General features: G+C 39.4%; 1 protein-coding gene across 1 annotated transcript in view; it reads left to right on the top strand.

Moving 5' to 3' along the window:
• The first annotated feature begins 5,434 nt into the window (after positions 1–5,434).
• LOC124795717 (potassium voltage-gated channel subfamily H member 8-like) overlaps positions 5,435–25,674 on the top strand; it is a 109,121-nt gene continuing 88,881 nt past the window's right edge. The window contains exons 1-5 of the mRNA XM_047259799.1: positions 5,435–5,439; positions 5,502–5,534; positions 6,927–7,152; positions 7,235–7,347; positions 9,730–9,907. Coding sequence (XP_047115755.1) covers positions 5,435–5,439; positions 5,502–5,534; positions 6,927–7,152; positions 7,235–7,347; positions 9,730–9,907 — 555 coding nt within the window. The remainder of the gene's footprint in view (positions 5,440–5,501; positions 5,535–6,926; positions 7,153–7,234; positions 7,348–9,729; positions 9,908–25,674) is intronic.

Raw genomic sequence — 25,674 nt, 5'->3', positions numbered from 1 at the left:
CCGCAAATTTATTCTCATTACTTTTACTTAAATCTCTCACAAATCTATGCTTGTGCCATTTGTGCCTGCTTTTATCGAAAGAGCCACCTATATAGTCTCCATTTTTAACATACTCCATATTTGTTTCCTTTCTCCAAACCTATCAACATTTCTACCATTACCATTATCTCCAGTCCTTTTCATTATCTGTTCATATTGCCATCCCCGGACCTGAGATGTGGTGAACATCAGTTTCCCGACCAGTTGTTATGCGAATGCACTTTGCATGAATTTCTCCCGTCAAATCTGCGTTCCTTACTCGGATCCCGTTCATGGAATTTATCACTCCTGTTTGTTCTTCGACCATTCTGCTCATTCCAGCTACTATCTCCCTGAGAGTTTCTTTGATTTCTCTCATGATTATTATTTTTGTGGGGGTTATTTGGACTCCCATTTTGATAACTACAACCTGGTTTGCTCTGAGGTTTGAACTTCTAATTTTTCTACAAATTCCAGAAATTTGTCCATGGAATCACATGGACTATGGACAAGATCCAACTGCAAATCTTCGGGTAATTGCCTTTCTAACAAACCCCCAACGGGTTTTTCACATGCATAACTTTGCCAAGTTCGTGCTTGCAGAACTCTCTCATCGTCCCATTACCGTAACTATAACTCGACCTGTTTAAGAATTTGCCTCACATAGTTGTAGCTGCTGCCGGATACAATGTATTCCAACTGTCTCCGATTCCACTGTCCGTTAAATGTGCTAACCGTTACTGTTCCCTCCACTCAACTTATTTAGACTCTGAGCCCCCACTCAAATTACCTTTAACATAATAGATTAGGACCTCTACTGATAGCATGTGTTCATTGTGAAAATTACTGTATAATTTCACTATTTCCAGAAATCTGATTACACCATCAGAATCGTAGTGCAAATAATGGTAATGTACATGTTTCTCTTTGAGATATCACGATTTATCTGGCTACTATTAATTTCTATACAAACCATGAAATGTGTGCCATTAAGGTTTCACAAAGTCCCCCGTCTTTGGCACTCCTGGCATAGACATCTCCTTTATCGACACAAAGCACCGTCCTCATCACAGCAGAATTCCCAGCCACGTGACTGGACCATGTGCTGGGGCTATCCCTCTCATCTGGCTATCATTTGGCACCACGTGTTTGCTGCCGGGTGCCGGCTGGCCGAGCAGCCCATGCAGCTTCCATGACTCTGAACATATAATATTTCCAGGGCATCACAACTCTCCCATTACCCCACAACAGCAACTGGCATCTGAGCACGCAGCATAAACTAGATGTTTTATATCAAGGCAAACAGTGTACAGCAGACTTCAGCAGAGAGGCTTTATTATTGGAGACCTGCTGTATGTTACCTCTGATGTGTTTTCACAGAAGGGAATGTCTAGATTGGAATCATCAACATACCATCTGGGCAATTGAACACATATTTACATATGTCTGCCTGTGTCTGTATATGTGCGAATGGATATGTTTGTGTGTGTGTGTGAGTGTATATCTGTCCTTTTTTCCCCCTAAGGTAAGTCTTTCCACTCCTGGGATTGGAATGACTCCTTACCCTCTCCCTTAAAACCCACATCCTTTCGTCTTTCCCTCTCCTTCCCTCTATCCTGATGAAGCAACCTTGGGTTGCGAAAGCTTGAAATTTGTGTGTTTGTTTGTGTGTTTTTTATTGTGTCTATCTACCAGCACTTTCTCATTTGGTCTGTCACAGCATCTTTGGTTTTTATATTTATTTTTCCCACATGGAATGTTTCCCTCTATTATATTCATTTAATGTAAACATTTCTCTTTGGTTATTGTCAGATGCAGTATGTATGTCTAACATGTAACAATAAAGGTACATCATCCCAAAATTCAGTTTGGAATGAGGAAGGTAACTGAAAACAAAACACAAATTGTCTAAATTATACTAAAAATTTTTCAAATTAAACTTTAGTATTCAAATTCTCTTTCAAATTCTGAATGTGTCAGGGGTAAACTACAGAGAGCGAAAGGCTATTTACAATTTGTACAGAAACCAGATGGCAGTCATAAGAGTTGAGTGACATGAACGGAAAGAAGTGGTTGGGAAGGGAGTTAGACAGGGTTGTAGCCTATCCCTGATGTTATTCAATCTGTATATTGAGCAAGCAGTAAAGGAAACAAAAGAAAAATTCGGAGTAGGAATTAACATCCATGGAGAAGAAATAAAAGCCTTGAGGTTCGTCAATGACATTGTAATTCTGTCAGAGACAGCAAAGGACCTGAAAGAGCAGTTGAACGGAATGGACAGTGTCTTGAAAGGAGGATATAAGATGAACATCAACAAAAGCAAAATGAGGATTATGGAATGTAGTTGAATTAAATCAGGTGATGCTGAGGGAATTAGATTAGGAAATGAGACACTTAAAGTAGTAGATGAATTTTGCTATTTGGGAAGCAAAGTAACTGATGATGGTCAAAGTAGAGAGGATGGAGAAAGTAGACTGACAGTGGCAAGGAAAGCGTTTCTGAAGAAGAGAAATTTGTTAACATCGAGTATAGATTTAAGTGCCAGGAAATCGTTTCTGAAAGTATTTGTATGGAGTGTAGCCATGTATGGGAGTCACACATGGATGATAATTAGTGCGGACAAGAAGAGAATTGAAGCTTAAAAATGTGGTGCTCCAGAAGAATGCTGAAGATTAGATGGGTAGATCACATAAATAATGAGGTGGTATTGAATAGAATTGGGGAGAAGAGAAATTTGTAGCACAACTCGACTACAAGAAGGGATCGGTTGGTAGGACATATTTTGAGACATCAAGGGATTACCAATTTAGTACTGTAGGGCAGCGTGGAGGGTAAAAATCGCAGAGGGAGACCAAGAATGAATACACTACGCAGATTCAGAAGGGTATAGGTTGCAGTACGTACTGGGAGATGAAGAAGCTTGCACAGGATAGTGTAGCATGGAGAGCTGCATCAAACCAGTCCCTGGGCTGAAGACCACAACAACAACAATAATAACATTCAGTTTTAGTTATCAGTCTCCTGACTGTAGCAGTGCAGTTAGTTTTTTAAAAACATTTTGTTTAAAGACAAAATTTAACATTACAATATTCACTAACCATGTTATGCATAAAATTTCTGCACAGAAAAAAGTTAATTGTATAAGCATTGATCAATCTCAATTGAAACAATCTGTTCTCCACTTTTGAAAGAATAATTTGCTTTGCCCAAAAATATTTTGTAATATTCTTGTTACCCTTATATCCAGGTTTCTAAACACACATAATTTTGACAAAATTAGTGTACTAATTAGAAAATTATTGTAATTAAAAATTTTATGTGTTTCAAACATTCTTGTAGAAAATGTGAGGATATAAATACAGGTGTTGCATGCCAACTTCAGTTTCACCTGTGTTTTGTTTCTGAGATATAAATGTATTCTCATTCATGGTCTGTGATTTGTTGTCATGCTGTACACATCCTATACCAATATTAATTTTAAAGATACTGTGACGCATTGAAATTTCTATTTCATCTGAAGATGTTTGTGACTTTGTTTCACTGCAGAAAGTTGTTTTGATGTAAGTAAATATTGAAAAAGAGAGAGAAAAATGTTTTAATCATCATATAACATACCTGATTTTGAACAGTGAGCTGATAATAAGTCAAAGATAGCTAAAAAGTAGTTTGTTTATAATTATTTGTTTTTTAAGATTGGTGAATATTAATATGTAAAACACACATTAATTTCTTTGATGTTTAATTTTGTTGTATACTAGTGTGGGAAGGAATATTGCTGGGTGATTACTACCAAGTTATCATCCAAACTGTTGTACCACTTAGCACGTCTTTTATTGGCTGAGCGAAGTGCTCATTGCTCAAAAATCACATATAGAAATCGACAACAACTGAACACAGAGCATTACTCACAGCCACACAGTCGATTTTTGCATAAAATTGACTCCTGTACTTGAAACAGGTTGTAGTGAGGTTCTCTACCAGACAAGTTGATAACTGAAACTTCCTGGCAGATTAAAACTGTGTGCTCGACCGAGACTCGAACTAGGGACCTTTGCCTTTCGCGGGCAAGTGCTCTACCAACTGAGCTACCAAAGCAACGACTTACGCCCGGTACTCTGCAAGGTTCGCAGGAGAGCTTCTGTAAAGTTTGGAAGGTAGGAGACAAGATACTGGCAGAAGTAAAGCTGTGAGTATCGGGCGTGAGTCATGCTTCGGTAGCTGAGTTGGTAGAGCACTTGCCCGCGAAAGGCAAAGGTCCCGAGTTCAAGTCTCGGTCGGGCACACAGTTTTAATCTGCCAGGAAGTTTCATATCAGCCCACAATCCGCTGCAGAGTGAAAATCTCATTCTGGAAGTTGATAACTGTCTGAGGATTGTCACTTTTAAAGTTTCTTATCTGTTCTTTTGTAAGCTATCAATCTTTCGCTTCTGTATGTTAGTTGTCACCTCTACACTGAGTTGCATTGTCCCGAATATTAGACTGCTGACATTATTCCAGTCACAACATTGCATTTCATGACGGACACATAAAAGGAGATTGATAGCTTACCACTACTTGGTGCCACTTCTTGCTACATTTGTTGGATCTGCTCTCATAACATTGCAAATCCATGCACATATAAACATGATGAACTAGTGCTGAATGAAAAAGCCACCTTACCATCAGAAATCTTGGAAGTTTGAAGTATCCAAGCAGCATTGCAGGAAAGTGGGTACACATTTTTTGAGGTTTCTTGTGCAGTCCACCCAGTTGGCAAATTAGTGTTGACACTTCCTCCATGTAGAGGTATTTAATCATACAATGGGAAAATGTTTACTCCAGTTAAAACATCAGGGCTCATAATCTTCGGTGGATATATAAAACATTTTTATGGTGTTTCATCTTTGACTGTGGAAGATAGTTTTAGAGGTAAGGACTTCCTGTATTTTGGTATTTTGGCATGTGACAATATTCAACATAACATGTGTGCTCATTTATTGGCTTTACTCCATTGACGACCAAATGGCAACTAGCTCTTTGCAAACACATTTTGACAGTTATCCTACTTCTTCTTCTTCTTCATTTCTTTTCTTCTTCTTCTTCTCCTTCTCCTCCTCCTTCTTCTTCTTATTACTATCCATTTTTGTTTTCTTTGGTAAATTATTTAAGAAAGACAGTAATAAACTCCAGTGTCATTTTTGATTTCTATTCTAGATTTCCCTATAATTAATGAGAATGTCTTCTTTCTGGGATGTAACAGTCATTTCAGAGATACTCCCCTCCACTCACTGCAATAACAGTTTACTAGATGAGCATTGCTGTAAGGATCCCAGAAAGACAGTATTTCCATAGAACATGCAAAAACAACCAAAACATGTAAATTAGCACTTTACATTAACAGGCAACTCATATATAAATAGATGTTATTCTTTTATAAATGATGTTAGTAATATATAATTCTTTATTTTATTCCATTTTATGCTTATATTCTGAAACTTCTGTAGTCATTCACACGAAGAAAAAGATGATGATGCACTGTACATGAAACACCACTTCTCTTGCATTTGATTCCACCATAACCTGAAGGATGAGTGCATTTCCAGAGGAACTTGCATACCTTTGCACTGCAAACTTTGTGTACCTTTTTGAAAATATAATGAAATTTGATAGATAAAAAATCTACTCACCAAACAGTAGTAGGAGAAGATTCAAAAGTATTGCAGCTTGCAAGCTTTTGGAGCCTGAGGCTCTTTCTCCTGCTAGAATGGTTGAAGGGAAAGCGAGGGGGGTGAACCAAAAGGACTTGTGAGGTTTAGGAAAAGGGATAGAGTTCAGAAAAGTCATCAAGAACCCCGAATCAATGGAGACTTACCAGACAGGATGAGAAAAAAAGACTCGTCTTCTGTCCGGCAAGTCTCCCCTGACCCAGGGTTCTGGGCCACTTTTCTGAACTCTAGCCATTTTCCTGAACTTCATCAGTCCTTTTCCTTCACCCCTCTTCCTTCCACTTCAACCGTTCTGCCCGAAAAAGAAGCCACTAGCTCAGAAAACTTGCAAACTGACAACTTTTATATGTGCATTCTCCCAACGCCATTTATCTACACAAGTACATTATATTTTCAAAAGTTGCTTATTTCCATTGACATACTAGGCCTTTATAATGTAACTCCTAAAACGTAACTATTCTTGGGTTAAGCATTTATAAATTGGGGTTTTTGTGTACTCATCCTTTCTGCAGATCTGTCGCAGCTGAAGTCCTAAGTTCTCAGTGACTGTAAAGAATCCTATCTTTGGAAAAGTGAAAATTAAGAATCATCTTGTATCATGTTTTTTTAAATACATTTATTACACTTTCAAAACAGAGTTAAAGTATTATTACAAAGGCAAACAATACTTACAACACAAAAGGAGCAGCTACATGCTCGCTGTTTAAAACCCAAAACCAGACTGAATCTCTCTACCAACATGGCAGTTACTATTTATATTTTCTTAACAATCCTGAACAAAACTCAGCATTGTTTAAGATGAACATTTGATTAATTAACAATTAAAATTTTTTACAAAATAACTGAAAATACATATATAAACGTACACCTGCTGAGTGCAGTAAGTACACTATGATATTAGTACATGTCTGTTATTTCTTTCGAGGATAAACTCTCACATAAGAAAACAATAATACATTTATATTTTCTATTAATTACTGGAGACTCCCTTCACAGCAGTTATTCCCTTCATTTGCAGAGCTTCTACACTTTGAACTGAAATAGATTAAACAGTTATTTTCTCAGTTATAAGTTTTTCTAGACGAGTTACATATTTTGTTTACATGTGCGATCCTGAATTAGACTGGGAAATGTTCATTTTAAATAGGCCTTAATGGGCTGTTACGTTTCACCTTGTGTATTTTTTTTTTTTTTGCATTTCAGCATTAACTATTGTATCAGTTTCATTTTGAAAACTACATGTGCCCACTTAAGGAATAATTCAACTGATTTCAGTCCAGAGTCTTTGGAGACCTTGCTGCTGGTTCACCCCATCAAACCAGTTATTGCAAGAAGTAGTAGTTACACAACACCTGACCGCATAAGTGCATTAAACTGTCTTATGTGGATGTTACATTTAGGTATAATTTTCCCACAAAAAATAAAAGTTGTAGAAATAAATTAAACAAATTAGTTTTTGATTTAATTGTTATTTTTATCACAACAAAGTGAATTGTTTTTTGTTGGTTTAGGAAACAAGAACTTGGTTCACAGACGTTGAGAAGATTGATTTTTACCCAGATAGCCCATTTCAGCGGTATCTTATATGTACTTACTACATCAGTAGTACCATGATGGGTATAGGGTGAGTTTTTTGTTCCTTACTGTACTATAATTACTTAATGTGTCGTTAAGAATGTTACTGTTCTGAATAAAAATAAGTTGCTATAGGTATTTTCTCCTCTTTCTACCTTAAGACTGTATGCTTCATATGGGCACTTTATTAGTTAATGATATAACGTAAAATACAAAAATTAGATAGATCTGTATTTTACATTTGTAGGTATTCATTCTTTTCCTCATAACCACATTCTTAGATGTGTGTGACCCATTGTCATTTTTTACTTCCTTTTTAATTTGACAGCTGTAAAATCACTGTTTACTTTATGAGATATGCTTTTCAGAGTGACAGTCATACTCTATGCAGCAGACTGACTCATGAAATATATTAGATCACATCCAGTTGTCCATGCTGTTTCTTCATCTGTACTCTGCAATTAAACATGTTGAAAGGTACTTCATGTACTATTATCATTTCCTTCCTTCTCTGTTCCATTCATGAAAAGAACATTGGGAGATCGACTGGTGGTGAGTCTCCGTGTGATCTCTAAGCATTCTGATTTTCCAGTCATGGTCATTTTGCAAGACTGCGAGGAAATAATATGTTTGCCTGATTGTTTTTGGAAAAACACCCTTGGAGTTTTGAACAATAGATGTCTCCATGATGTGTGGTGCTGCTTCTTGCATATTGTCTGCTACTGGCATTTGATAAATGCCTCCTTAATACATTTATGCTTACTGAGTGGACTCATGATGAAACATACCACTCTTCTTTGGATCTTCTTTATCCTAATCCTAGTTGTTTTAGCAAAATTATTTGCACAGGAGAATTACCACAAAAAATTTAGAGAGCTAAAATTATTGCTATCAAAAAACCAGGGAAAAAAGGAACAGCTGCAAACACACTCATCCAGTACCTCTCCAGCCTTTACACATGACCAGACTTTCTTTGGGTTTTATGAAGGCTCTTGTTTTGTCATTATACAATCTGTCAGAAACCTCCCAGCGTTTCCATAATTCTTTTGAGAATGTTTCAATTTCACATTTGAGGTCAGATAACAACTGACAAAAGAAATCTTTTAACTTTCTGGCTGGTTAAAACTGTGTGCCAGACCGAGACTCGAACTCGGGACCTGTTGCCTTTTGAGCGACTCATGCCCCGTCCTCACAGCTTTACTTCTGCCACTATCTTGTCTCCTACCTTCCAACCTTTACAGAAGCTCTCCTGTGAAGTTTGGAAGGTAGGAGACAAGGTACTGGCAGAAATAAAGCTGTGAGGACGGGGCGTGAGTCATGCTTGGGTAGCTCAGTTGGTAGAGCACATGCCCATGAAAGGCAAAGGTCCCTCGTTCAAGTCTCGGTCTGGCACACAGTTTTAAGCTGCCAGGAAGTTTCATATCAGTGCACACTCCGATGCAAAGTGAAAATCTCATTCTGATAAGAAATCTTTTTTGTCTGATATAATTTCTCACTTGATTTTGTATTAGTTGTAAGTTTTTCTAATGCTGCACAAAAAAAAGATGTCAAATGGATCTAAACAAATAGAGCCCGCCTCCACATGGCAGGACACGGGCAACGGTGTGAGTGGGGACGGGAGCCGGTGTGGTGTTACTTTCAGTCACTCTGGACCCCAGACCCAGTCAACTTTTTGAAATATTAGTTTGAGAAATAGTTGCTGTGTTAAGTGATTTTGTTCTTCACAGTTGTCATAAGTGGTGATATTTGTATTTATTTTATTTATTTTATTTTATTTTATTTTATTTTTTTTTTTGCTTGGAGACACCAACTGGTGTCTTTTGCAAATGTCAAAGCATTTTTTTACAAGTTTAGTACAGCCATATATACATATGTGATTACATATACATGATACAAATGTACCATTGTACCTAATAAGGCACAATATTATGCCAATAATCTATTTACGTGTTAGCATGGTGCTTGAATGTAGAGTGGATTTCTATAGTTCATTATAAAAAAAATATACAAAGAATGAATTGCTGTAGATTGTTACAAAAATATATAAATAATAACAGAATACAGGAACTTAAATATCTGCATTTCATAGAGTACGAATAATGACATGAGAATTGTTGCTTTCCATTAGATCAGTAAAAATATGTTTACCTATGCCATTTTGCTCTTAAAAAATTCTAGTTGAAAAGGAATATTGTAGTCCATAACTTGTTTTCCTATTGCCAACAAGTGCATAACTGATTATGCTTGGTATTTCATATTAAAATAGCATCTAAAGTGCACTTCAAGGTCATATCTATTTCTCACCCTTAAGAAATTAATTATTATATAAAGACTCAAAAATTAATTCAGAACTACTCTTAAGAAATGAGCTACATTCAGGTAAGAGTTTTTCATTCACATTCTCATATAATTTCACATTGTGATGTTGCAGACTGGGTGACATAGTTTCAGCAAATAATGTGGAACGCTATCTCACCATAATTACCATGGCAAGTGGGCAAGTCATCATTGTTGGCCTGTTTGTGGGATCTTGGTCCACGGTTCTGGAGGGAAGAAATCGTCCATACTTTGAATTTAGATACCGAGTTGGACTGATGACTCATGAAATGGTTTGAATACTGAAATACTATGTAACTGAAATTTTTAATGTAGCCATTTTGCAGTTGTTCCTCCATAGTACTGTCAATAATTTTTTTGGTCATTCCACATCAAGTGGATCAGTTTTGGGGATGGTCCTGCACACTAGTTTCCGAATCAATGTATGTTTTTGAGTAGGTTCATCGATATCTTAGATGGAAATGTAAAAAGTTACAGCTCGGTATCTCCTTTGGTTCTATTTATATTGCTTCTTGTAGAAGTCAGGAGTCCCCAAGCTTACACCACCTACAGATGTTCTGCAGTGCCAACTTTGGATAACTTTTATGATAGGTGTTCTCTACATAGAAGCTTCTGGTGTTACATATTTAAACAACTTCTTGCACTAAATAAGAATGTGAAACTGATTTGTTTTATGTAATACTACCAGTGACAACTGTAACTCTCCAAAAAACACAAAACTCATTGTTTAATTGGACAGATAAAAAATCTGCTCACCAAGTGGTGGCAGAACACACACATAAAAGACAGTTGTAACTGGCAAACTTTTGGAGCCAGTGGCTGCTTCTTCAGGCAGAAGTGTTGAAGGGGAAGGAATAAGGGTGAAGAAAAAGATCTGGAGAGGTCTAGGAAAGTGGGCAGATTTCAGGAAAATCACCCAGAACCACGGTTCAGGGAAGACTTACCATACGGGATGAGAAGGAAAGACTGATTGTTGGGAATGGCATCGAATGAGGTTTGGAAACCTGAGAGCTTAAAGGTGGAAGACAGGGTAATATGCAGATAGAGATTACTGCTTAAATATGATGCATGAGTTAATAAGAGTGAAAAGCTAAGTCCTTTGTATGTAACAGAGGTGGGGTGGGGGTGGTGAAAAATAGATGGGAAAGACAATGAAAGATGTAGAAAACTAAAATGGAGTTAATTAAAGAGTATTTACAGTGAAGAAATGCTGAGATGGAAGAAATTAACGTAAATTAAGGCCAGGTGGGTGAGAAGAACCAAAGATAAGTTGTAGTGCTAGTTCCTACCTGTGGAGTTCTGAAAAATTGGTGACTGGGGGAAGAATCCAGATGGTGCATGTGGTGAAACAGCTGCGTTTTTTGAGGTCACAAATATGTTGTTGATGATGCTTTTCAACAGTATAGTGTGAGTTTCCAGTATACACCCTCTGCCTATGCCCATTCATCCTAATTGATAAATTGGTGGTAGTCATGCTGATGTAGAAGGCCAAACAATGTTTACCTAAAAGCTGGTATATGATGTGTCATTTCACAGTGGCTCTCCTTTTGATAGTATGTATTCTACCAGTTACGGGGCTAATATAGGGGATGGTAGGAGGATGCACAGGCTATGTCTTGCAGAGGGTATGGTCACAGGGGTTGGAGCCATATGATAGGGAGATGGGTGCAGAAGGAGCATAGGGTCTGACAAGAATACTGTGGAGATTGGGAGGGTGACAACAAGTTATTCTAGCTGTGGTGGGCAAAATTTCAGACTGAATGATTCTCATTTCAGGGCATGTGTTTAGGAAGTCAAGACCCTGTCAGAGTAGCTGGTTAACACATTACAGACCAGGATAATACTGAGTCACCAATGGTGTGCTCCAAAACTGTTTCGCATGCTCTGCAACACGATCAGTAGTACCAGGATTGGTTGTGATGGCCTGGGAAATATACTTTTTAACTAGATTGGTGGGGTAATTATGTGCAGTGAAGGGTGAGGTGAGAGTGGTGCTGTAGTACTGTAAAGAGTCTGCATCTGAACAAATATGTTTTCCTTGGCCATCTGACATGGAAAGGATGGCAGGTGTCAAAATGTAAGTACTGTTGTTTCTTGGTAGGTTTAATGTGGATGGAAGTGCGTAGCTGGCCTTCAGTGAGGGTGAGATCAGCACCAAGGAAAGAGGCATGGGATTCAGAATAGGACCATGGGAAATTTAATTGGGAGAAGGTATTGAGAGATGCCAGGAATTTTAGCAGGTCAACCTCACCATGAGTCTATATGGTAAACATGTCATCAGTGTGTCTAGACCAAACCAGGGGCTGAAGATTTATGGATCCCAAGAAAGTCCCCTTCAAGTGACCCATGAAAAGGTTGGCATAGGGAGGAGCCAGTCTGGTTCCCATGGTTTTACCCCTGATCTCTTTGTATGTCTGCCCCTCAAAGGTGAAGTAGTTGTTGGTAAGTATAAATTTGATGAAGGTGAATAGGAAGGATGTTATAGGTTTGGAATCATGTGGGCACTGACTGAGGAAATGTTCATCAGTGTTGACAGGCAAGGTGTGTGGTGGGAGTGGGATGGGCACAGATTTCAGACGATGTAGGAAATGGTTGCTGTCTTTTATGTAGGAGGGGAGTCTTTGTACTATGGGTTGCAGGTGTTGATCACCTAAGGCAGATATATATTCATTGGGTGCTTTGAAGCCAGCTGTTATAGGACAGCCAGGATGATTGGGTTTGTGGATCTTAGGAAGAAGGTGAAAGGTGGGGGTGTGTGGTTGGAGTGGAGTGAGAAGTTTCATGGGTTGATGTGTTAGTCCTTGTTAGAGGCCTGAGGTTCTAGGTGGGACTGCAGATCAGTTTGAATCACAGGGATGGGATCTTGATGGCAGACACTGTATGTAGAGGTGCTAGGCTGCTGGTGTAGACCTTCTCTAACATACCGTATTTACTCGAATCTAAGCCGCACTTTTTTTCCGGTTTTTGTAATCCAAAAAACCGCCTGCGGCTTAGAATCGAGTGCAAAGGAAGCGGAAGTTCTTAAAAATGTCGGTGGGTGCCGCCACAACTTAATTCTGCCGTCGAATATATGTAGCGCTACACAGGCATGCTTTGTAGGTACAAAGACAAATACTGGCGCCAAAACCTCTGCGTCAGTAAATAAATTTAAAAAAAAAGGTGGAAGACAAGCTTTTTTTCTCCGCGCCGAATTTCGACCACTGCATTTTCATACATTATCCAACGAAGTAAATACAAATTCCGTATTGTTCATCTTCGAATGTAGCAGCATTTCAATATACTACGAAAACCCGACTGGCAAGAATGTTTAGGATGTTTGTCAATACGGTCAACTCTCCATTCTGAATTTTTTCCTATCTGTGAGGAGAGATGGTTGCTAATAGGAACTTTTATAAATTGCGAATCACATGCAGTATTCTCATCACCATAAGAATAATACGAATATAAACATTTTGCCATGTATTGTTTCGTGTTTGCTGCTAGCTCATTTAAATCCTGTCTGCGCAATAAACCACAAAACTAGAGTGAGACAACAGCCAACGCGGAAGAATATACATATCATGTCATGTTTATATTCATATTATTCTTATGCTAAACAGTGATACAGTCAGAAATGAAGCGAGGCAATTGACTAGATTTTTAAATCTAAGATGACTCTAATTTCTGTGCAGAATGTAATGTACTAAAGAGGCGCCTGCAAAGATTTTGAAACGGAGAAAAATTTTCGCTAAACTCTCGTTCAGAACATCTTCTATCATATGCAGTCTATTATTTGGTTCTTGTTGATCATTATGAAAGGAAGCAGCAGTGTAAGTAACAAGAAGTAGCAGTCTCTTGACATTGTTTCGCTAATGAGACGATTCCTCTCTCTCTCTTTTTCTTTTTTTTTTTATTTGTAAGCGGCGGTAGCGCGCACAAAAGCAAGCCATGCCGCGAACGGCGACAGGCCGTAAATACGCAGTATCAGAGTACGACAAACAATGCATGACACAATACAGTATTGCATTTTCAGCGTAGAGTGACGTAAACACCTATAACAAAGAAAACTGCGCTTATCAGATCAAAGAAAAATAAGCAATAAATTCAAACCAGACGAAGCACGTGAAAAAGGAAGGGTACCCATATAAATACGGACGGAGCGCCTGACGCATAGCAATGGCTACCTGGTAATGCTTAACTGCTAAGCTTATGACTCGAACCAAACTACTGTAGCTGTATCGTCATTCATTCGACCTAAATTGTCTCATATTACAGTGGACCAACTTTGTTTTGATTTGGAGATGCGGCCTAAAACTTTTCTCTCCCCTTGAATTTCGAGTCTCAAATTTCAGGTGCGGCTTCGATTCGGGAAATTTTTTTTCCTTGATTTATGTTGTAAGGATCTGAGGAAGGGTTGTAAAGCAAAGCTGGATGTGAGGAATTCTTGGAAGGCTAGTAAGGTATGATTTTGAAGTAGTGGTGGTGGATCATGTTGGGAGTATGGTCGGAACTGTTCAAGGCAGATTTCAATGTCAGGTTTGCTGTTGGAAAGGTTTTGGGATTGGGTTGCAAAGTGATGTTCCCAGTGGATATTATATGTGAAGGAAAGTAGGTCCTTCACCAAAGCAGCATGATCTAATGCAGGGTTAGAGCTGAAAGTGAGGCTCTTAGGTAATGCAGATAATTCAGGAGGGGGGAATGCTTTAGATGAGAGGTTAAGGACACTGTACTGTTGTGACTGGTTCTTGGGATTGTGGATTATTCTTGATCTGGGAGGCAGTACTGAAGGCAGTTCAATTTGGGGAACCCATTTTTAACCAGCCATAAATCATTATTTTATGGACAGAATCTGCCAAGAATTTCTAATATCACAAACAACTTCGTTATTTTTTTGTGATTTTTTAAGAATAACTTCTGTCCTTCTCTGTGAAAATATATGCTCATGAAAATTTAATGACAACATTTTGGGTACCAAATTTAAGGTATTTTTGGTAGACTATATCTCAGCTGTATGTTCTTTAATCTTTTTTACCTTACTATAACTACAGAAAGTATTCTTTAAGTTTCAGAATCTATGTAGTTTGATTTTAGATCCATTCTTGCTTATGGATGAAATTCTTAGCACAGTCAGTTCCTCTATGGTGTTGAGTTTATGGTTAGTTTTTGTTCTTAGGAAGTCTTGTGACTGAATCTAATTCATGTTTCATATGTTTTGTGAAATGAGCCAAGAAATAATGACGCTATTTTTTCATGATTGAGATGGTCCTGATGTCATAAAGCCTCATCATTTTATTATAGTAAAATATCTGGACTTGACTTCACAGAATATTCCCAAATTTGTTCATACTATAACGCCCTACTGATGACAGAGTTTCAATTTCAGCAAAATACCCGCAGTAATCCATTTGTAAACAACAAACTTTAAAGTTAAGAAGGGTTTACAGCCAACTGACACATCTCAAGCAGACATGTTTAAACAGTTGACTAACAAAGTTTTCAATTCTGTGTAGTAGATTTGAACCAGATTTTGACAAGAATTTGCCCATGAGCAACTGCAGCCTGTGGATGAGCAAGAATCTATGTCTACTGATCATATGTAAGCAACTGACAAGTTGTTACACAGTGAATATTTCACTAGCATCTCTTGGAGATTTGCCTTTAAACTTTCAACAAATTAGCAAAAGGGATTCAGTGTTACATAAGTAGTCTCACTACCTAGTTTTAATTGAAACTTGTAAGAAAACCACAGTGAAGTGTTGTGTAGGTACTGCAAGCTGGGTTATGCAGCGTGGCAACATATAAATCACAATAATAGATATGCAAAATAATTGAGAGATGGGCTAGCTATGCATTGTGTAAGCTCCACTGCACAGCATTAATAGCTGGAGCAGGCATGACAATGTCACTACACCAGATCAAGACCCATGTTATGAGATACATGTCCAGAGGCTGGATAATAATGCAAAAAACGCATCTCAACACCATATAAATAGTTGCGAATTTTGAGTCAGATTACTTCTAAATGTAACAGTCTCACCATGATGTCATAGCTATGCTAGATGATGAGACAACTGGGCACTACCAATTGTAGCCACAGGTTCAAGACTGTATTAGGTCTGCCACCTCCTATACTGAGTCTTGAGGACTTGGTGTCATGTGCTGTCTGCACCTGCTATGCCCAGACTTCTGCAGGGGGCAGCAGGTTGTGTCCCATGCACAGCAGTCTTTGCTTTCCTCTGCGGTGGATGCGAGCTGAGCCTGAGTCAGAGGGTGTGGCCATTCCACAGCAGAACATAGTTACTACAGAAGAAGAATAGCACCATTGATAGCAGGATCTTGGCCCACTGTCAGACCACCAGCCATTGCTCAGCCTGATGTCAGCAACACAGAGTGCCTAAGTATGAATCTCTTTGCCACAGTGGAAGCCAGATGCCAGCTGGCCATTGCTGCCCTGAGCTACCAGACTGGAATGTATCTGCCTCACATTACTAATGACATTATGTCTATTTGAAATCTGACACCACTCTACAGAGTGGTGTCAGGAGAGCCACCAGTGGACAGCAAAAGGTGTACCATGCCTGCAGCCTCAGTGTTTTCATTAAGTGAGTGAGATTATTGTTTGTGCATTGGTGACAATCTTGGAGTCAATAGTTAAGAATCGTCATAGCTGTAAAGTTACTTTTTTGAGGTGAGAGGAAGTCTCTCAGTGTTGAAGAGTAGTAATAGGGATTAATTGTTAGAGCTCATGTGATACGCATGGTGTAATATACTTTGGGCATCCTACCCCTTGTGCTGAATCTATAGCTGTTGTTGTTTTATTTATCATCGTTTCAGCCATATGGAAAGACAATGCAGGGAGTCCTGATGGTTCATAACTATACATAAGAAATATGTGTTTTAGTGTTATTAACTAAGGAGTTTTGATTCTTTTTATTGTTGGGTTGTTATTGCTGAATTTTCAAAAATGAGTAAGGGTGACACCGTGGCATAATCAGAGGCACTGTATGTTCTCAGTGAGGAAGCTATGTAATTGTTAATTGATCTGGTAGCATGGTTAAGTGTAGATAGTATATTTGTGAATAATAAGGTTGCACAGAAGGATGAGAGCTGGGTTGTTGGAATTGCAGAGTGTGGGGGTAGATCTGGCCATTGCAAACCTTGCTTCTTCGTTTAGTGGTAAGTCGTCTGAGGATGTGTTATCACATCACTGTTGAAGGATCTGTTGTCATCAACTAACAGGTGTTGGCTGGACAAATATTTGCTGTTACAAATAGCAAGATTATGCATGTCAGTGGCTGTGAAGTCCTCTGTACGATATATAGAAAATGTAAGGGGCATACATATGAGTTGACACAGAGAGATGAGGCAAACAAGGTGTTACTACTGGGCATGTGATGCCTTCCTGAGGAGTTGAACACCTGAAATATGTAGGAGGGTGCCACACTGGTGTGCATAGGGATCTCCATGTGGCAGTTAGGCTAGCAATGGAATCTGAGTTTGAAGCACTTGGTGTTGTGACAGGGGTGTTTGCAGAGGGTGAATGTAAGATGCTTTAATTGTGGGAATGCAGGACACATGCGGATGGAGTGCCACCAGCCATGGAACAGTTGAGTTGGTCTGAACTATCAGCAGTGTTGTGGGAATGGCAATAGGGATGGTATGAATGCAGCAGTTTTATGGGAATAATGGTAGTGGTGGTCCGGCTCATTATAAGCATCTGTTAAACTCAAAAGGAAACACCAGAACTTCCAAAAGGTGTTCTCAGTGAAAGCAAATGCAGTAAATACAAATTCAGAGGCAGAATTTGCCATAGGGAGAGTATTAAGTGCTAAATAGTATAGGGTTATGGGACCTGCCACATTGTAATTTTCATAGGAACCATGGACCTTGCCGTTGGTGGGGAGGCTTGCGTGCCTTAGTGATACAGATAGCCGTATTGTAGGTGCAACCAAAATGGAGGGGTATCTGTTGACAGGCCAGACAAATGTGTGGTTTCTGAAGAGGGGGAGCAGTCTTTTCAGTAGTTGCAAGGGCAACAGTCTGAATGATTGACTGATCAGGTCTTGTAACATTAACCAAAAAGGCCTTGCTGTGCTGGTAGTGCAAAGGGCTGAAAATAAGGGGAAACTACAGCCATGATTTTTCCCAAGGGCATGCAGCTTTACTGTACGGTTAAATGATGTGTCCTCGTGGGTAAAATATTCCAAAGGTAAAATAGCCCCCATTTGGATCTGCAGGTGGGGACTACTCAGGAGGACATCGTTATCAAGAGAAAGAAAACTGGCCTTCTATGGATTGGAGCATGGAATGTCAACTCCCTTAATCAGGTGGGTAGGTTGGAAAATATAAAAAGGGAAATGTGTAGGTTAAAGTTAGACATGGTGGGAATTAGTGACATTCAGTCAGAGGAGGAACAAGACTTCTGGTCAGGTAAATACAGGGTTATAAATACAACATCAAATAATGGTAATGCAGGAGTAGGTTTAGTAATGAATAAAAAAACAGGAGCATGGGTAAGCTACTAAAAACAGCATAGTGAATGCATTATTGTAGCCAAGATAGGCAGGAAGCCCGTGCCTACCACAGTAGTACACGTTTATGTGCCAACTAGCTCTGCAGATGACAAAGAGATTGAAGAAGTGTATGATGAGATAAAAGAAATTGTTCAGATAGTGAAGGGAGACTAAAATTTAATGGTCATGGAGGACTGGAATTCCATAGTAGGAAAAGGAAGAGAGGGAAAACTAGTACATGAATATGGAAATGGGACAAGGAATGAAAGAGGAAGCCTCCTGCTAGGATTTTGCACAGAGAATAACTTGATCAAAGCTAACACATAGTTTTAAAATTATGAAATAAGGTTGAATATGTGGAAGAGGCCTGGAGACACTGGAAGGTTTCAGATAAATTATATAATGGTAAGACAGAGATGTAAGAACCAGATTTTAAATTGTAAGACATTTCCAGGGGCAGATGTGAACTCTGACCACAATCTATTGGTTATGAATTATCGATTATAACTGTAGAAACTGCAAAAAGGTGGGATTTTAAGGAAATGGGATCTGGATAAACTGAAGGAACCAGAGGTTGTAGGCAGAGGTTGTAGAAACGTTCAGAGAGAGCATTAGGGAATGAATGACAAGAACTTCTGAGCCCTTCTTACATACAGTTTAGTTAGCAGAAAGCTAAATCTCACCTTGCCATCTGCTTATATTCCTTAGCTTGTTGTGGGGTTTAGTGATCATGAACTGTAAACCCATTGGTTCCTATAAAGTAGAGTTCGTATTTGTGCTTTACATTCTGAACTCTTATTGTTAGCTAAAGGTTTTGTTTTGTACCTGCATGTGTCAGTGTACAATACTCAGTATATCAAAGGCAGAGCCACATGTGAAAGCACCCACGTGATTTACCAACTGACCTGCCTACACTGTGATGCATTCTATGTGGGAATGACCAGCAACAAAGTGTCCATTCGCATGAATGGACACAGGCAGACAGTGTTTGTTGGTAATGAGGATCACCCTGTGGCTAAACATGCCTTGGTGCACGGCCAGCACATCTTGGCACAGTGTTACACCGTTCGGGTTATCTGGATACTTCCCACCAACACCAACCTATCCGAACTCCGGAGATGGGAACTTGCTCTTCAATATATCCTCTCTTCCCGTTACCCACCAGGCCTCAATCTCCGCTAATTTCAAGTTGCTGCCACTCATACCTCACCTGTCATTCAACATCATCTTTGCCTCTGCACTTCCGCCTCGACTGACATCTCTGCCCAAACTCTTTGTCTTTAAATATGTCTGCTTGTGTCTGTATATGTGTGGATGGATATGTGTGTGTGTGCGAGTGTACACCCGTCCTTTTTTCCCCCTAAGGTAAGTCTTTCTGCTCCCGGGATTGGAATGACTCCTTACCCTCTCCCTTAAAACCCACGTCCTTTCGTCTTTCCCTCTCCTTCCCTCTTTCCTGATGAGGCAACAGTTTGTTGCAAAAGCTTGAATTTTGTGTGTATGTATGTGTCTGTTTGTGTTTCTATCGACCTGCCAGCGCTTTCGTATGGTAAGTCACATCATCTTTGTTTTTAAATATATTTTTCCCGCGTGGAATGTTTCCCTCTATTATATTGATACTCAGTATATACATTTATTAGAGTCATTTAGACTTGATATATTGAAGGTTGCAGTTTATATAGCTTTATTAGGTCATTTTTGCATGTATGTAAACGTTTGTTAACATTATAAATACGAGGGATAATCAGTAGGTGTAGCTTACCGTAGGTTACTGTTTAGTTCTTTAATAATAGTCACTAGATAGCCCCTAGTAGTTTACTGTAGGTCACTGTTTTTTTCTTTAGTATTCACTAGATAGCCCCTAGCAGGAAAATAAGCACCAGATCTAGCTTATAGCATACATTTTTATTGTTTTCCATTGTCAAGTGTCCTTTCTGCCATCTAGAGTGTAGCTGTCAATCTTGTGTGGCAGTAGGTTTCCTTAATTTTCTTATAGTAAATCACATATTAGCTAGATGGATAGGGACTGTGTCTGTTGTGTGCGCTTGCACGAGGGGTTGGCCACAGTCCAAACACAGCTGGAAGCTCTGTTGGCCACAGTCAACAGGCTCCTGAGTGCCACCTTGAGTTGCAATGGGGATGGAGTGCATGGGGCAGCCTCTGCTGTACTTGATGTGCAGGGGGGGAGGGGGGGGGGGATGTCACAGCTCTCTGTTGCTGAGCTGACCTCAGGTGTCAGGTGTGCCTGAGCCAGCTGGCAGTCTCACCTCAGTGTGGGTGGTGTACTGTGTCGAGGTCTTCAGCCTCAAGGCGAAGGCTGCATGGGGGATGCAGGCTCCTTCAAAATCCCATGTACTTTGCTAATAGATTCAGTGTGTTATCTGAAGCTGGGGGGTGGGGGGCTGAGTTGGATGAGAATGCACCTTCTGCCAGGTCCGAACAGGCATGTGGGGATAGGGTTTGTCAGTTAAGTTATTCAGAGCTCCAATGTTAGGTGGGTCATGGAGCCCCTCAGAAGCATAGCGGCTAGGGTGGGGAACAAGTCCAACGTTCACTTGGTGTGCTTGCTGGAGGTCCTTGTCCGGGATGTGAAAGAGGCTCTTCCGGTGGCTATCAAGTGTGTGGGGTGCAGTCAGCTGCAGATTGTTGCACATGTTGGCACCAACAATGCCAGTTGTTGGGGTTCTGAGGAAATACTTGGGTCCTTTCGATGGCTGGCTAAATTGGCGAAGGCAGCCTCCATCTCTTGAGGAGTGGAAACCAAGCTGACAATTTGCAGTGACATACCCAGGGTGCACAATGGTCCTCTAGTTTGGAGTCAAGTGGAGAATCTAAACCAGAGGCTATGTTAACTCTGTGATGAAAATGAGTGTGGATTCCTCAACCTACACTATGGGGTGAAGATTGTAAGATGCCCCTTGACAGATCACGGGTGCACTACACACAGGAAGCAGCTACATGGGTAGCACAATACTTGTGGCATGCACATGGGTTTTTTTAGATTAGGTTCCTCCCCATGAGAGACAAACTGTTGGCCTGAAAAATTATCAGTTCATGACATAATGTGGGTGTGCCAACTGTAAAAATTGTTAGTTCACCTAAAAAGGTCATTCCAAAGGATTTAAATATGCTAAATCTCATGTTAGTAAACTGTCAAAGTGTCTGTAGCAAAATCCCAGAGCTACTCTCCAAAATAAACAGTAGTAATGCCAATATTGTATTTGGTACTGAGAGCCGGTTGAAACCAGACATAAATTGCAGTGAAATTTTGAACTTGGATTGGACAGTGTTCAGGAAGGGTAGGACTGATGCTATGGGAGTTGATGTGTTCATTGCAGTTAAAAGCTGTTTAAATGCAGTTGAGATCGATACTGGGTTGGACTGTGGGATAGTCTGGATAAAGCTGTCAATCAGACAAGGATTGACCATTGTATTAGGATGTTTTTCTAGACCACCAGCATCTGCAACACACATCTCAGAACATTTCAGGGAAAGTCTTTAGTACATAGGAAATAAATATCCAAATTTTCCATTAGTTATAGGTGGAGACTTAAATCTGAGGTCCATTCACTGGGAAAATTACACGTTTATCACAGAAGCAAAGACTCATGTGAAGTTATTCTAGGAGCACTCTCAACATACAACATTGAGCAGTTGGTTAGAAAACCAACTCGAGGTGGGAACATATTAGATATCTTGGTGACAAACAGACCTGATCTTTTTGAGGAAGTTAATCTAGAAGAAGGTATTAGGGACCATAATGTCATTATGGATTCTATGTCAGTGGAAGCTGCAAAAAAACCAAAGAAACAGCCTAGAGTTCTCTTGTTTGGGAAAGCAAATAAAAGTGTAATTAATGAATATCTTCAGAGTCAGCTCCAAGCATTCACTGCGGGACACAAAGATATTGAGCATCTTTGGTCAAAATTTAAAGGTATTGTCCACCATGTGCTAGAGAAATACATGCCTATCAAAAATATAGGGGAGGGAAAGGATCCACCTTGATTCAACAAACATATTACGAAGTTTCTGAGAAAGCAGAGAATTTTGCACAGTCATTTTAAACATAGTCACTGCCCTGCTGACAAACAGAAATTACGCAAAACGAAAGCAGCTGTCAAAAGGTCAATGAGACATTTTTTAACAAATTTGAAAGCAGTATTTTATTTGCAGATTCTAAAAATAACCCCAAAAAATTTTGCTCGTACATAAAATCTATGAATGCTACAAATAATGCAATACCTTCTCTTGCTGACAGTATGGGTAATGTAATGGACAATGATAAAAAAGAAGGCCAAAATTTTAAACCTGGCTTTCGAAAACTTGTTTAAGTTAGAGGACTGCAGCACCATTCCCCCTCTCATTTATTGAACAAACTCAAGGATGGCTGACACAGTGTTTAGTGTATCTGGGATTCTAAAACAGTCAAGATCCTTAGACACCAGGAAGGCATCTGGCCCAGATGGTATCCTCGTAAGATTTTATGTTGACTCTGCTACAAATATAGCACCATTCTTATCCATCATCTATCAGAGATTGTTGGAACTGAAGAAAGTTCCATGGGATTGGAAGAAGGCCCAGGTCATAGCAATCTATAAAAAGGGTAGAAAATCAGATGCGCATAATTACCATCCAATTTCACTGACATCAATTTGTTGTAGAATCACGGCACATATTTTGTGTTCAGATATAATGATCTTTCTAGACTCTGAGAAGCTCATCTGCAGAAACCAGCATGGTTTTAGGAAACAGCAGTCATGTGAGACCAGCTGGCCCTCTTTGTGCATTATGTACAACTGGCTCAAGATACCGGCTCCCAGGTTGATGCCGTATTCCTCGAAAAGGCGTTTGACTCAGTTCCACACTGTTGCTTGCTCCAAAAAGTGCACACTTACAGTCTATCTGATAACATATGCAGTTGGATAGAAAGTTTTCTAACAGACAGAGTACTGTATGTTGTCCTGAATGGGGAGACTTCAACAGAAACAAGTATAACATCAGGTGTGCCCCACGGCAGCATAATAGATCTACTGTTTTTTATGATCTACATAAACGATCTGGTTGATGGTATTGACAACAGCATTAGACTGTTTGGCGATGATGCTGCAGTCTACAGGAAAGTAGAATCATACAAAAGTTGTGAACAAATCAATGACTGGCAGTTATCTCTCAAAATTAGTAAGTGTAACCTGTTTGTGTATAACAAAGTGAAAATCCCCATTAATGTACGAGTACAAAATAAATTCCCAGTCTTTGGAAGTAGTAACATCCACCAAGTGTCTGGGTGTGACTATTCGAAATGATCTCAGATAGAACAATCGGATTACATAAGTAACGGGTAAGGCAAACTCTAGGTTGTGGTTTATTGGTAGAATCCTGAAGTGATGCAGTCCTTCAACAAAGGAAATTGCTGACAATACTTTAGTTCATCCAATCTTAGAGTATTGTTCATCTGTATGGGACCCTTACCATTTGGGTCTGATTCAAGAGATTAAGTCCAAAGAAGAGCGGCAAACTTCGTGACTGATACATTTAACCATCATGAGAATGTTACAAATCTCATAGAAAGTTTGAAGTGGGACCACTTGCAGATAGAAGACACACTAAACGGAAGGGGCAGCTCACTAAATTCCAAAATCCAATCTTTGCCGAGGATGTAGAGCATATATTATTACCATCAACTTTCAAATCCTACAATGTTTACTACTCAAGGGTAAGGGAAATTAGAGCTTGTAGTGAGGCATTCAGACAGTTGTTTTTCCCTCACGCGATCTGTGAGTGGAATAGAGGGAGGGGGGAAATATGACTTTGGCGTGACTAGTGCCCTCTGCCACACACCTCTTGGTGACTAGCAGAGTATATATGTAGATGTGGAAAAAATACAGTAGAAGAAGAATGGGTAGCTTTTAGAGATGAAATAGTGGAGGCAGGGGAGAATCAAGTAGTTAAAAAGACAAGGGCTAGTAGAAATCCTTGGGCAACAGAAAAGATATTGAACTTAACTGAAGAAAGGAGAAAATATAAACATGCTGTAAATGAAGTTGGCAAAAAGGAATACAAAGGTCTAAAAAATGAGATTGATAGAAAGTGCAAAATGGCTAAGCAGGACAGATGTAAGGATTTAGCAGCATATATCACTAGGGGTATGATAGATACTACCTACAAGAAAATTAAAGAGACCCTGGGAAAAAAAAACCAGTTGTATGAATATCAGGAGCTCAGATGGAACACCAGCCCTAAGCAAAGAAGGGAAAGCAGGAAGGTGGAAGGAGTATATAGAGGGTCTATACAAGGGCTATGTACTTGAAGGCAATATTATGGAAATGGAAGGCCATCTAGATGAAAATGAGATGGCGGATAAGATACTGCATGAAGAATTTGACAGAGCACTGGAAGACTTAAGTCAAACAAGGCACTAGGAGTAGACAACATTCAGTTAGAACTACTGATAGCCTCTGGAGAGCCAGCCATGACAAAACCGTTCCATCTGGTGGGCATAGTGTATGTGACAGGCAAAATACCCTCAGATTTCAAGAAGAATTTAACAATTTCAATTCCAAAGAAAGCAGATGCTGACAGGTGTGAAAATTACCAAACTATGCATTTAATAAGTCATGGTTGTAAAATTCTAATGTGAATTCTTAACAGATGAACAGAAAAACTCAGAAATCGAGCTGGGGGAAGATCACTTTGGATTCCATTGAAATGTAGGAACACACAAGGCTATACTGACCCTATGACTTATAAAAGATGGGTTAAGGAAAGGCAAAACTACATTTATAGCATTTGTAGGTTGAGAGGAAGCTTTTGACAATGGTGAATGGAACACTCTGTTTGAAATTCTGAAAGTGGCAGAATAAAATACAGGGAGTGAAAAGCTATTTACAGTTTGCACAGAAACCAGATGGCAGTTATAAGAGTTGAGGGACACGAAAAGGAAGCAGTGGTTGAGCAGGGACTGAGACAGGGCTGTAGCCTATCCCCGATGTTATTCAATCTATATACTGAGCAGGCAGTAAAGGAAACAAAATAAAAATTTGGAGTAGAAATTACGATGCAAGGAGGAGAAGTAGGAATCCTGAGGTTTGGTGATGACACTGTAATTCTGTGAGAGAGAGCAAAGGACTTGGAAGAACAGTTGAATGGAATGGACAGTGTCTTGAAACGAGGATATAAGATGAACATCAACAAAAGCAAAACAAGGATAATGGAATGTAGTCGAATTAAATTAGGTGATGTTGAGGGAATTCAATTAGGAAAGTAGTTGATGAGTTTTGCTATTTGGGCAGCAAAATAACTGAGGATGGTTGAAGTAGAGAGAATATAAAATGTAGATTGGTGATGGCAAGGAAAGTGTTTGTGAAAAAGAGAAATTTGTTAACATTGAGCATAGATGTAAGTTTCAGGAACTCTTTTCTGAAAGTATTTGTATGGAAGTGAAACATGGGTGATAAACAGTGTAAACAAGAAGAGAATAAAAGCTTCTGAAATGTGGTGCTACAGAAGAATTCTGAAGGTTAGATGGGTAGATCATGTAACTAATGAGG

This window comes from Schistocerca piceifrons, chromosome 4, assembly GCF_021461385.2.
Source record: "Schistocerca piceifrons isolate TAMUIC-IGC-003096 chromosome 4, iqSchPice1.1, whole genome shotgun sequence".
Taxonomy (NCBI): Eukaryota; Metazoa; Arthropoda; class Insecta; order Orthoptera; family Acrididae; genus Schistocerca; species Schistocerca piceifrons.
This window is presented reverse-complemented; position numbering and strand designations above follow the sequence as displayed.